Below are 13,043 nucleotides of genomic sequence, written 5' to 3'. Positions count from 1 at the left end.
GTTTGCAGATCGGGTAGTAATATAAAACCAGCCAATCTACCATTCATTTTCATGTGCTCTCAGTTTACTTTGTTTTGCTTTAATATCTGTTACCAAAGAAAGTGAAATGTCTCTATTCTTTTCGCAAAATAAAATAAAATTTGAATTGAATTGAATTGATCGGCAATGAGCAGGGATTGATGGATGAAATAAAAGAAGTATCGGTGCAACCATGGAAAACAAAGCAGTGCAAGAATATTTGGTCATATTTTCGTACAACTGATTCAAGGAAGCAAACTTTAGTTTTTTTGTCAGCCTTCGCAGAATAGCTTTCGTCCACCGTTTTGATACTCTTATCCATGCAAGTGATGACATTTTCTTTCCGTTTCTTTGCCCCCTCAGAATGGCAAAGAAAGCACAGGACGGAAGTACTACGCCGGTAAGTGGGCAGACTACCAGTGCGATGACGAAGATTTCGGCTACGTGTGCAAGAAAACGGCATCTGCCTTTGGTCCATCCGAGATTCCACCACCAGAATTTGACTGTCCAATGGTAATTCATGGAATAAAGAACACACAGCAATCTTTACCCAGACGTAAAGAACAGCCTGAAAAGTCTGAAATGTTGATAAGGTCTACCGGTCTGTGCAAAGACCGAAAATAAGTTCAGTCTATTTGGATCGAAACAACGTGATTCGAACTCTAAGATAGCGAGCAATCTAAAAGTTAGAATTGTATTTAGTCTATTACCATTAAAACAACGTGGATCAAACTCTAAGCGAGCAATTGGCTCACATCATGTAGGCCTGAACGGACGCACAGCAGTGCATATTAAACCAGGTTGTTCAACCCGTTATTTTATCACATAATGAAGATAGAACGTATGGGTGATTACGCACTCATGTTCCATACCTTATAAAAGGTGTAAACTTCTCTCGTCCTACAGGGTTGGTTTGGCAGCGACACGTTCTGTTACCTGCTCCTAGAGACACAGCTGAGCTGGGAAGATGCCGTGGCAGAATGCAAGTCCTACACGGACCACGGCAAATCTACCAACACCACCATAGCCTACATACCCAACAGGTAAATCGAGTTCAACATTGTTGCTTGTTGGAGAAATTGGGACATATGCTTACATTCGACTAGAAAACCTTTTACCTAACTTCATTTAACATAAATGACTGGCTCGATCTGGTTGTTGTTTTTGTTGTTGTTGTTGTTGTTGTTGTTGTTTGTTTGTTTTTTTCTTTTCTTTTTTTTTCGGACGATCGTCATCCCTAATGGTACGTAAACTCCCGAACGACCGAAATTTGTGCATACAATTGCGCAATGCCAGACTCATCGGTGCTGTATCCATATACGTGTGGGGCAATGTGTGTGTGTGTGTGTGTGCGTGTGTGTGTACGTATCATACAAACATTGTGACCGCGAGCTGCGGTGATTGGAGGAGAGAGGCCAGAAGACGCGTGGCTCTTTTGGCCTCTCTTCATGCGCATGCGCACTGAGAGTGTGCGTCCATCGGAAGCTCTCGTGGCTCGCTCGGACAGCCATTTTGGGTCAGGAGATTTGTAGTCTAGAGGGCTCACACCCATAAATATTTCCCCATAGGGACGTGTGTTAAAAATCAAATTTCAAAAAATTCTGTAAAATAGCTGGGAGAAATGAGGTGTTTCAGCTTCACTAACCTGGATAAGTTAGATGTACCCTTTCATCCATCAAATTCTCAGGTTGGATAGTTCAGTTCAAATTCTGTTCAGGGGTCCGAAAAGCCAGACTACGAGTTCTTGTCACTCAAAAGTCACCCATTTTCCGTACACGTACCCAATGAAATATAGTCCCCTCAAATTCCACCAGAAAAGCTTTCATCTTCTAACCAAAATGCAATTTGTAGAGGAATTCATACTCAATATCTACAGCTATTCAGTTTTTTGCCAAACTACATCATTGATTTTTAATTAATTTTTTTCTTCATTTATTTTGGTATCTTTGGTACGAATTTGTGAAGGGGCCTGGGGCATTCCCTTGTATTTACGGGTGTGAGCCCTATAGTGAAGGTCATATTTCTCATTTGACTTTTAAACATTATAAATGTGTTTTTGATGATATTTGCACCTACATCATATGGGAAATTACACATTCTAGGGTTATAAAGCTTCTCAAAGGGACACTTTTGAAACTCACACCCTTTGAGGTTTTTTTTAAAAAATAAAAATGTAGTGTTGATCAGTTCTTCATAAGATGAATACCTAGATGCAGGCAGTAATCTTTGATTATGGGGGTGTCATCATCACATTATTGCCTACAAAATACTTGAAAAGACTTTGTTTTGTCAAACAGACTAACTTTATGAATTTTGACCTGTTCCAGTGGTAGTCAAACAAAGAAATACATTAAAATAGCACAGTCATTCAAAGTTGTGTGATACTGATGACTGCTATGTACAAAGATCTATCTATACCACAACAACACAACAACATAATAAGAAAACAAATTATAGCCAAACAGAGTTGGGGGGGGGGTAGAGGAGAGAGAGAGAGAGGGGGGGGGGGGTAGGAAGGGGAAGGGGGAGGGAGGAAGAGATCTGACACAATACATCAACATAAACCAGCAGATTTTGTATGGGATGAATACTTCCCATAGACTTGTGTGCATTGCATGCATCCTCTATAGGGCTCACACCCATAAATATTTCCCCATAGGGACGTGTGTTAAAAATCAAATTTCAAAAAAATTCTGTAAAATAGCTGGGAGAAATGAGGTGTTTCAGCTTCATAAACCTGGATAAGTTAGATGTACCCTTTCATCCATCAAATTCTCAGGTTGGATAGTTCAGTTCAAATTCTGTTCAGGGGTCCGAAAAGCCAGACTACGAGTTCTTGTCACTCAAAAGTCACCCATTTTCCGTACACGTACCCAATGAAATATAGTCCCCTCAAATTCCACCAGAAAAGCTTTCATCTTCTAACCAAAATGCAATTTGTAGAGGAATTCATACTCAATATCTACAGCTATTCAGTTTTTTGCCAAACTACATCATTGATTTTTAATTAATTTTTTTCTTCATTTATTTTGGTATCTTTGGTACGAATTTGTGAAGGGGCCTGGGGCATTCCCTTGTATTTACGGGTGTGAGCCCTATAGTGAAGGTCATATTTCTCATTTGACTTTTAAACATTATAAATGTGTTTTTGATGATATTTGCACCTACATCATATGGGAAATTACACATTCTAGGGTTATAAAGCTTCTCAAAGGGACACTTTTGAAACTCACACCCTTTGAGGTTTTTTTAAAAAATAAAAATGTAGTGTTGATCAGTTCTTCATAAGATGAATACCTAGATGCAGGCAGTAATCTTTGATTATGGGGGTGTCATCATCACATTATTGCCTACAAAATACTTGAAAAGACTTTGTTTTGTCAAACAGACTAACTTTATGAATTTTGACCTGTTCCAGTGGTAGTCAAACAAAGAAATACATTAAAATAGCACAGTCATTCAAAGTTGTGTGATACTGATGACTGCTATGTACAAAGATCTATCTATACCACAACAACACAACAACATAATAAGAAAACAAATTATAGCCAAACAGAGTTGGGGGGGGGGGGGGGGTAGAGGAGAGAGAGAGGGGGGGGGGTAGGAAGGGGAAGGGGGAGGGAGGAAGAGATCTGACACAATACATCAACATAAACCAGCAGATTTTGTATGGGATGAATACTTCCCATAGACTTGTGTGCATTGCATGCATCCTCTATAGGGCTCACACCCATAAATATTTCCCCATAGGGACGTGTGTTAAAAATCAAATTTCAAAAAATTCTGTAAAATAGCTGGGAGAAATGAGGTGTTTCAGCTTCACTAACCTGGATAAGTTAGATGTACCCTTTCATCCATCAAATTCTCAGGTTGGATAGTTCAGTTCAAATTCTGTTCAGGGGTCCGAAAAGCCAGACTACGAGTTCTTGTCACTCAAAAGTCACCCATTTTCCGTACACGTACCCAATGAAATATAGTCCCCTCAAATTCCACCAGAAAAGCTTTCATCTTCTAACCAAAATGCAATTTGTAGAGGAATTCATACTCAATATCTACAGCTATTCAGTTTTTTGCCAAACTACATCATTGATTTTTAATTAATTTTTTTCTTCATTTATTTTGGTATCTTTGGTACGAATTTGTGAAGGGGCCTGGGGCATTCCCTTGTATTTACGGGTGTGAGCCCTATAGTGAAGGTCATATTTCTCATTTGACTTTTAAACATTATAAATGTGTTTTTGATGATATTTGCACCTACATCATATGGGAAATTACACATTCTAGGGTTATAAAGCTTCTCAAAGGGACACTTTTGAAACTCACACCCTTTGAGGTTTTTTTAAAAAATAAAAATGTAGTGTTGATCAGTTCTTCATAAGATGAATACCTAGATGCAGGCAGTAATCTTTGATTATGGGGGTGTCATCATCACATTATTGCCTACAAAATACTTGAAAAGACTTTGTTTTGTCAAACAGACTAACTTTATGAATTTTGACCTGTTCCAGTGGTAGTCAAACAAAGAAATACATTAAAATAGCACAGTCATTCAAAGTTGTGTGATACTGATGACTGCTATGTACAAAGATCTATCTATACCACAACAACACAACAACATAATAAGAAAACAAATTATAGCCAAACAGAGTTGGGGGGGGGGGGTAGAGGAGAGAGAGAGAGGGGGGGGGGGGGGTAGGAAGGGGAAGGGGGAGGGAGGAAGAGATCTGACACAATACATCAACATAAACCAGCAGATTTTGTATGGGATGAATACTTCCCATAGACTTGTGTGCATTGCATGCATCCTCTATAGGGCTCACACCCATAAATATTTCCCCATAGGGACGTGTGTTAAAAATCAAATTTCAAAAAATTCTGTAAAATAGCTGGGAGAAATGAGGTGTTTCAGCTTCACTAACCTGGATAAGTTAGATGTACCCTTTCATCCATCAAATTCTCAGGTTGGATAGTTCAGTTCAAATTCTGTTCAGGGGTCCGAAAAGCCAGACTACGAGTTCTTGTCACTCAAAAGTCACCCATTTTCCGTACACGTACCCAATGAAATATAGTCCCCTCAAATTCCACCAGAAAAGCTTTCATCTTCTAACCAAAATGCAATTTGTAGAGGAATTCATACTCAATATCTACAGCTATTCAGTTTTTTGCCAAACTACATCATTGATTTTTAATTAATTTTTTTCTTCATTTATTTTGGTATCTTTGGTACGAATTTGTGAAGGGGCCTGGGGCATTCCCTTGTATTTACGGGTGTGAGCCCTATAGTGAAGGTCATATTTCTCATTTGACTTTTAAACATTATAAATGTGTTTTTGATGATATTTGCACCTACATCATATGGGAAATTACACATTCTAGGGTTATAAAGCTTCTCAAAGGGACACTTTTGAAACTCACACCCTTTGAGGTTTTTTTAAAAAATAAAAATGTAGTGTTGATCAGTTCTTCATAAGATGAATACCTAGATGCAGGCAGTAATCTTTGATTATGGGGGTGTCATCATCACATTATTGCCTACAAAATACTTGAAAAGACTTTGTTTTGTCAAACAGACTAACTTTATGAATTTTGACCTGTTCCAGTGGTAGTCAAACAAAGAAATACATTAAAATAGCACAGTCATTCAAAGTTGTGTGATACTGATGACTGCTATGTACAAAGATCTATCTATACCACAACAACACAACAACATAATAAGAAAACAAATTATAGCCAAACAGAGTTGGGGGGGGGGGGGGTAGAGGAGAGAGAGAGAGGGGGGGGGGGTAGGAAGGGGAAGGGGGAGGGAGGAAGAGATCTGACACAATACATCAACATAAACCAGCAGATTTTGTATGGGATGAATACTTCCCATAGACTTGTGTGCATTGCATGCATCCTCTATAGGGCTCACACCCATAAATATTTCCCCATAGGGACGTGTGTTAAAAATCAAATTTCAAAAAATTCTGTAAAATAGCTGGGAGAAATGAGGTGTTTCAGCTTCACTAACCTGGATAAGTTAGATGTACCCTTTCATCCATCAAATTCTCAGGTTGGATAGTTCAGTTCAAATTCTGTTCAGGGGTCCGAAAAGCCAGACTACGAGTTCTTGTCACTCAAAAGTCACCCATTTTCCGTACACGTACCCAATGAAATATAGTCCCCTCAAATTCCACCAGAAAAGCTTTCATCTTCTAACCAAAATGCAATTTGTAGAGGAATTCATACTCAATATCTACAGCTATTCAGTTTTTTGCCAAACTACATCATTGATTTTTAATTAATTTTTTTCTTCATTTATTTTGGTATCTTTGGTACGAATTTGTGAAGGGGCCTGGGGCATTCCCTTGTATTTACGGGTGTGAGCCCTATAGTGCAGTTGTTCGCTGACCCATTGAGCCAGCGCTATTCTCATTCGGGGTCACTACAACAGAATGGGGAGGCAGAGTGTTGCGTTCGTCTCCGTGCCGCACAAACCAATCGCCACGTTTTAATGTAAGGCTTAATGCCCCAGTCACATATAGACACGGATGCTCAAGGATCTACACGGTGATCCGGGGAAATCCGGGGACGTCCGGGGAGATCCGGGGAGATCCGGGATTCTGGTATGACTGTACACACGGTATCAACACGGCAGCTACACGGATAAGGCCGGAAAAGCGCGGCGTCTATACGGACAAACACGGCATCTACACGGATCAACACGGCATCTACACGGCAGCTACACGGACCACCCCGGATTGCTCTGCCAACACGGCAATCCCCGGATGACGCCGGATGTTTTAGACCTCCAAAAGTTGCCGTGTTGGCCACCCGGCGTCAACACGGATCTCTCCCCGGATCAGATCCGGGGTAGTCCGGGGTGATCCGGGATGTCTGTGTGACTGGGGCATTAAGTCGAAACTGTGGGCAAACATACTTACATTATTGAATTCATTTTTTCATAGTTATTTTTTTTAAATTCTTTATCGTTTTTATCATTGCCTCTTTAATATTGTTCTCAACAATGACATCATTACGACATCAACTGCATACCTTCATTATTCACTGTAATGATTATCAATGCAGTAATAGTGTTTGGTATTTTGAGAGTAGAAGCTGCAATGGAATCTTTTCTGGCTATCTTTTTGCAAATGGAAGTGAAGAGCAATTTACAATCATGGACGCTCTGTTTGGTAAGACCGGCCTCTACTGGATTGGACTTCACGATCCGAATCGGGAAGGAACTTACCATTGGGAAGGTGGACAACCCGTGACTTACACTTACTGGGACACCAGACAGCCAGGTATAGGGATCTTCTTCCAACACACACACACACACACACACACACACACAAACAAACAAACAAACAAACACACAAACACACACAAAGCCAACGTGATGTCCAAAAAATGTATGCATGTATTGTATGTTGGCCTATGTAGTTGTACAAAATGATTATGATTTCTGTTACTTAATGCATTTTGTATATGGAATGAAGCGTACTGCTTTGATCCCATGAACGTCACCGCCAGCAAGCCGGGAGAAGAACAAGACGGAGATTCGAGAAATCTATAACTATATGCGCAGAAGAAAATAACTCACAAAAATCAAGTAAAAGTAAAAGTGCAGTTGTGGTGTATATGTTAGGATATCATACCTCAAACAATTTCGCTTTGGAGAAGCAGGCAGTGTTTTAAAAGAAAGCTAACATTTTGGCAGATTGATTGTCATTTGTGATCTCAATATTTCACTTTTCTCCAGCTTATTCCAGAGCAAAAAGGGACAGAAATGGTAGAGATCAGGGGGGTGTTTCATCAACGCTTGTCAGCGCCGACCACTGTCGGCGCTGACCAATTTCAGCAAAATCCTTGGTTTTGATTGGCTGAGATGCTCTGGTCACTGACTGTTACTATGGTGATTCAATTTGTCAGCGCCGACAAACGTTGATGAAACACCCCCCTGGTATATCTTTCCATTAGGCAAGGTTTATGCGTATTCGAAAATGTGCGAATCAGCAATTATCCATCTTTGGACACAAAATTTGTAATGATCTCAGGTTTGCTGCTCCTCATCATCTGTATTTATGCAAAGACATTTACGTCTGAAAAAAACACATCAGCGAAACAAGACTGAAATGAGGGAAAAGATTCCTTTGTTAATAGTGACGATACATGATCACACAATAGTTATTGCCCAGACACCTGAATGTATTCATTAAGATGCACGTAATCAGGTGTCGGCGACGATCATTACATCAAAGAAAGACTGCAGTGAACAGTCCATAGGTCCATGGAAGTAGTAAATGGCGCCCATCACTAACAATTTAGAAACGTTGCGTAAGAGGAATATTTACCAAGAATAAGGAGACATGAAACTTCCTTTCTCTCCCTCTGTCTTCACATGATAGGCTATGACCAGCATCCGTGTGTAGCTGTGAGTGCAGGGGAGGACAGGAATGGTCGGTGGGACGACCAATCGTGTGACAGCAGGTATTCCGCCATTTGTCAGAAACCACGACGCGACGACTACGTCCCAGAGTACCCACCCACACCCTCACCAAGCGGGTCGTGCGCACCTGGCTGGGTGGACTACGGGTCCTATTGCTACCTGGTAAGATACATGTATCAGCCAGAATACGTTACACACTACAGAAAGTGTGAAGTTCAGAAGAAAAGAAAATACACTGATAGTGACACGAAAAGAAGTGGACAGTTTGATTGCTTAATTTATTTTCATTCCTTTTCTTCACACACACAGACACACAATTTTCACATACAAACATTTAGGTACCAAACGTCACTATATGATTATAGTAGACGATATGAATAAACACTCGAATTTAACAGTGTGAAGATGATTTCACACTGAATGATGATTCACAATGTGTTCACAATGTCGAATTTAATAACATGAAAAACATTTCAGACTGCACTGTGTTCACAATGTGTTCACATTGTATTCACACTGTGTTTCACACTGTTCCATTCTGTGAGGCACTGTGTTCTTTCCAGCAGGGAAGAAATGATAAAATGAGAGAGAAAAAAAGTTATTTACATTCTTGTTAAATTGAGATATTCCAGATTAAACCTGCTGAAGAAAGAAAGTAATAATGGTCCTATTACGTGGAAAATGTTTGATTACGACTCCAGGAATAATACATGTTATTTTACCAAAAGAAGGACTAGAAATGTTTTAATTTACACTATCTAATAATGGACTTACTTTAAAATGTTTCAAAATGGTGCATGACCAATTTTACCGTATTAAGCACAAATGTGTCAGGTGTATGTCAGCTGATGAATAAATAAACTTAAAGTGTATCTTTGGCCAAAAAATATTTTTGATATGTGTAAGAGCGACATTTCAGTAACCTATTACACCAAGAATCAGAAAGAAAATGTTCAATATTAGCAAAGAAAGATACATTTAAAGTTATAACCATACCACTAAAGCCAATGGGTCTGAAAAGAAGACTGACTATAACTTTGCTATTGTTCCGCAGGCTGTTTAATCTCTTGCTGGTTCCTGAGAACAAAAGAAAGTTGATAGTCTTTCCTTTTAGACTCACTGATTTAGTTCTTATTTTCTGTATCAAAATATACTTTTTCTTCATTTATATGTAACATTTTTTTTTCTGATTGTTGGTGCAACAGATTACTAAAATACATCTCTTTCACATATCAAAACAAGGAAAAGTAGAAATTACGCGGTGCGTAATATATGTCCCCGCCGGAAGTAGCATTTAGTAGCAAAATGTACAATATAGGTAAAAAGATCAAGGTCAAAGGTCAAAGAAGTCAAAGGTCAAAATTCTATGTAGAAGTTTTGAAGCCCTCACCTAGTGCCATCACATAAAGCAAACGGAATCGAAATCGGGTTAGAAATGGCGAAGGAGTAGCATTTTGTAGCCAATGTACAATATAGGTAAAAAATCAAGGTCAAAGGTCAAAGAAGTCAAAGGACAAAATTCTGTGTAGAAGTTTTGAAGCCCTCACCTAGTGCCATCACATAAAGCAAACGGAATCGAAATCGGGTTAGAAATGGCGAAGGAGTAGCATTTAATAGCAAAATGTACAATACAGGTCAAAAATCAAGGTCAGAGGTCAAAGAAGTCAAAGGTCAAAATTCTGTGTAGAAGTTTTGAAGCCCTCACCAAGTGCCATCACTTAAAGCAAACGGAATTGAAATCGGGTTACAAATGGCGAAGGAGTAGCATTTTGTAGCAAAATGTACAATTTAGGTCAAAAATCAAGGTCAAAGGTCAAAGAAGTCAAAGGTCAAAATTCTGGGTAGAAGTTTTGAAGCCCTCACCTAGTGCCATCATATAAAGCAAACGGAATCGAAATCGGGTTAGAAATGGCGAAGGAGTAGCATTTTGTAGCCAATGTACAATATAGGCAAAACATCAAGGTCAAAGGTCAAAGAAGTCAAAGGTCAAAATTCTGTGTAGAAGTTTTGAAGCCCTCACCTAGTGCAATCATATAAAGCAAACGGAATCAAAATCGGGTTAGAAATGGCGAAGGAGTAGCATTTTGAAGCAAAATGTACAATATAGGTCAAAGGTCAAGGTCAAAGGTCACAACTGAAATTCTTTATAGAAGTTTCAAAGCTCCCATGTAGTGCTATCATATAAAGCAAACAGAATCAAAATCGGGTTAGAAATGGCGAAGGAGTAGCATTTTGAACATTTTGATCACACACGGACGCACGGACGGACGCACGGACGCACGGACGGACACACGGACGCACGGACGCACGGACGGACACACGGACACACGGACACACGGACACACACACGTACGGAGCCCGTTTCATAGTCCCCTGCTCGAACTCGTTCGGCGGGGACAAAAATATTTTTGACCAGAGATACACTTTAACAATTTGGGCAGTCAATAGAGCAAAAATGAATGATTACATGAAACATAGGAAATACCGTGTTCTTGATTATATATATATATATATATATATATATATATATATATATATATTTATTTATTTATTTATATCACGAAGGGTATACTCAAAAGTTTCAGTACTAAACCTATTTTAAATCTCTGCTTCAAACCTATCACCAGATTCAGCGGGAGCAAAATGAGACCAATCGTCTTTCTTTCTTCAGCGCCCTCTATGACTGCTATTATCGCACCTCTGACTCGTCCTCATACTTGGTCAGTCTTCACAGCCACAGGGAAGAGCTGTTTATACAGGAGCAAGTCCAAGCACTGACACCAGAGTACTGCTCAGCCCATTATTTTGTCAGAATACTTAAAGTCGAAACATATTTCTCGGAAGGGCTCAAAATTCATCGTTTGAAATTTCCTTCCAGTACATCGAAGGGGTCTGCCAGGAAACTTACCTGGCTAACGCGATCTGCCACGATGATAATTTGTTAAGTGTTTCAAGATTTATAAAAATGTAGAATAATTTCGATCGTAGGACACGACTTTTACTACAGAAGAGCCCTCCCCGTAAACCTCCCGTTCGGCCTGGAACGTTAACGTGGTGATCGATCGTATGCCCTTACAGTCGTATTTTCCAACAAGCTGCATAATCAATATAGCGCGGAAGATCAATGAATATCGTTGTGGCCCTATTTGTCAATTACTAAAATAATCGATTATGAAAAAAAAAAAGAAGTAGCAATCACTATGAGTAACCTCTGAGATTGTTGACTTCCGGCGCACTTTTTTTTTTCAATAATTTATTTCGCATTTTGGGTGTTGTAACCCAACTGAAATAGTGCACATGTATTACAGCGTTATTTCACACATTTCTTATGTGTACGCTTACATTTGAAAATAATAATCGACAGTTCTGCTTGTATTCGGGAACTATGTTTTGCCTTTAAGTCTTACGATTGCTTTGAATTAAAGTAAAGTATGACTTCCTTAATTCTATTGATTGTTCTTATGCCAGCTTTTTAGTTTGTCTTTAGTTGTATTAGTCTTATCGTAAACATAAAAAAAAAAATGATAAAGGGAAGAGTTTGCGTTGATGAGGATTATATGAAGGAGTATTAATCGTACATGCACCATGAGCGTCTTGCCTGGAGTTGGCGCATTATGTATTTTTTTTTTAAATAATATTGTACGACCATCATTATCACAATACTTAGTATTCATTCCTCTCTTAAGTCAATTCGAAAGACATGTTATGCATAGTTTGACGCTACTAGTATGCCGCAAATCCATATTGCTTTTTGGGATTAAAAATATGTATGAAAATGATTTGTCTTTCTGTGTGTTTGTTTTAAGTATGAGATAACTACCTTTTTATCTCTTTTTGTTTCTTTTTGGTTTCTTTCAGGGTTAACGAGGAAGAAGAATTCTGGCTTGGTCTCACAGAATATGGTGGAGGGTGTATGTGCTATTTGGCGTCTAAATTTAATTTATCATTAGATTTAGTGACGAAATTATGAATCACCACGCGATCATGATGGAAGTTATCGTGCAGTCTTTCGTCAGACTATTTACATCACGAATAGATTAGCTTTAAGTACATAACATTAAGGAGACGATATTAAAATGATTTTGAAACGTCTAAACAAGCAGTTTATTCGTGAGAACTGCAGACCGTAGGCTTTCTTTACAGTTAACAACCAGTTTGTAGAGTTTAAAGCTCAACAAACTGCACATCAAGCAAAGTGAATTGTATGAGTGAGTGAAACAAAAAAAAAAATGAAGGAAAATGAAGGAAATTAAAGAAACATTAATTTGTCTGCATTTTCGTCGTCCGTCGCAAAATAATACTATCAATTTCCCATGGCCTTAATAACGGCAAATAATTATTCATTAATAAGATCAAAACAAAGTGGTCACCTGGACCCCGTTTTGTCAAAAGATAAAATCGATTTTAAATTTCCTGACCACACAGGTTGCCATAGACTTAAAATTGAAATCAACTTTATAATCAATTTTAACTCTTCATAAAACAGGGCCCTGGCCAGAAATACACTTAAATAAATGGTCAGTATCATGTCGTGCTGTTTATATGTCTCGTAAGCAGGCGAACGATACAAAAATCTCGAAATTGCCTTCTTCCA

The 13,043-nt window shown here is 38.8% G+C and overlaps 1 protein-coding gene across 1 annotated transcript in view; it reads left to right on the top strand.

Moving 5' to 3' along the window:
* LOC140238169 (C-type mannose receptor 2-like) overlaps positions 1–11,394 on the top strand; it is a 50,057-nt gene extending 38,663 nt beyond the window's left edge. The window contains exons 19-23 of the mRNA XM_072318106.1: positions 382–531; positions 925–1,061; positions 7,159–7,304; positions 8,409–8,611; positions 11,077–11,394. Coding sequence (XP_072174207.1) covers positions 382–531; positions 925–1,061; positions 7,159–7,304; positions 8,409–8,611; positions 11,077–11,394 — 954 coding nt within the window. The remainder of the gene's footprint in view (positions 1–381; positions 532–924; positions 1,062–7,158; positions 7,305–8,408; positions 8,612–11,076) is intronic.
* The last annotated feature ends 1,649 nt before the right edge of the window (positions 11,395–13,043 follow it).

The sequence above is a fragment of the Diadema setosum genome, chromosome 14 (assembly GCF_964275005.1).
Source record: "Diadema setosum chromosome 14, eeDiaSeto1, whole genome shotgun sequence".
Lineage (NCBI taxonomy): Eukaryota > Metazoa > Echinodermata > Echinoidea > Diadematoida > Diadematidae > Diadema > Diadema setosum.
This window is presented reverse-complemented; position numbering and strand designations above follow the sequence as displayed.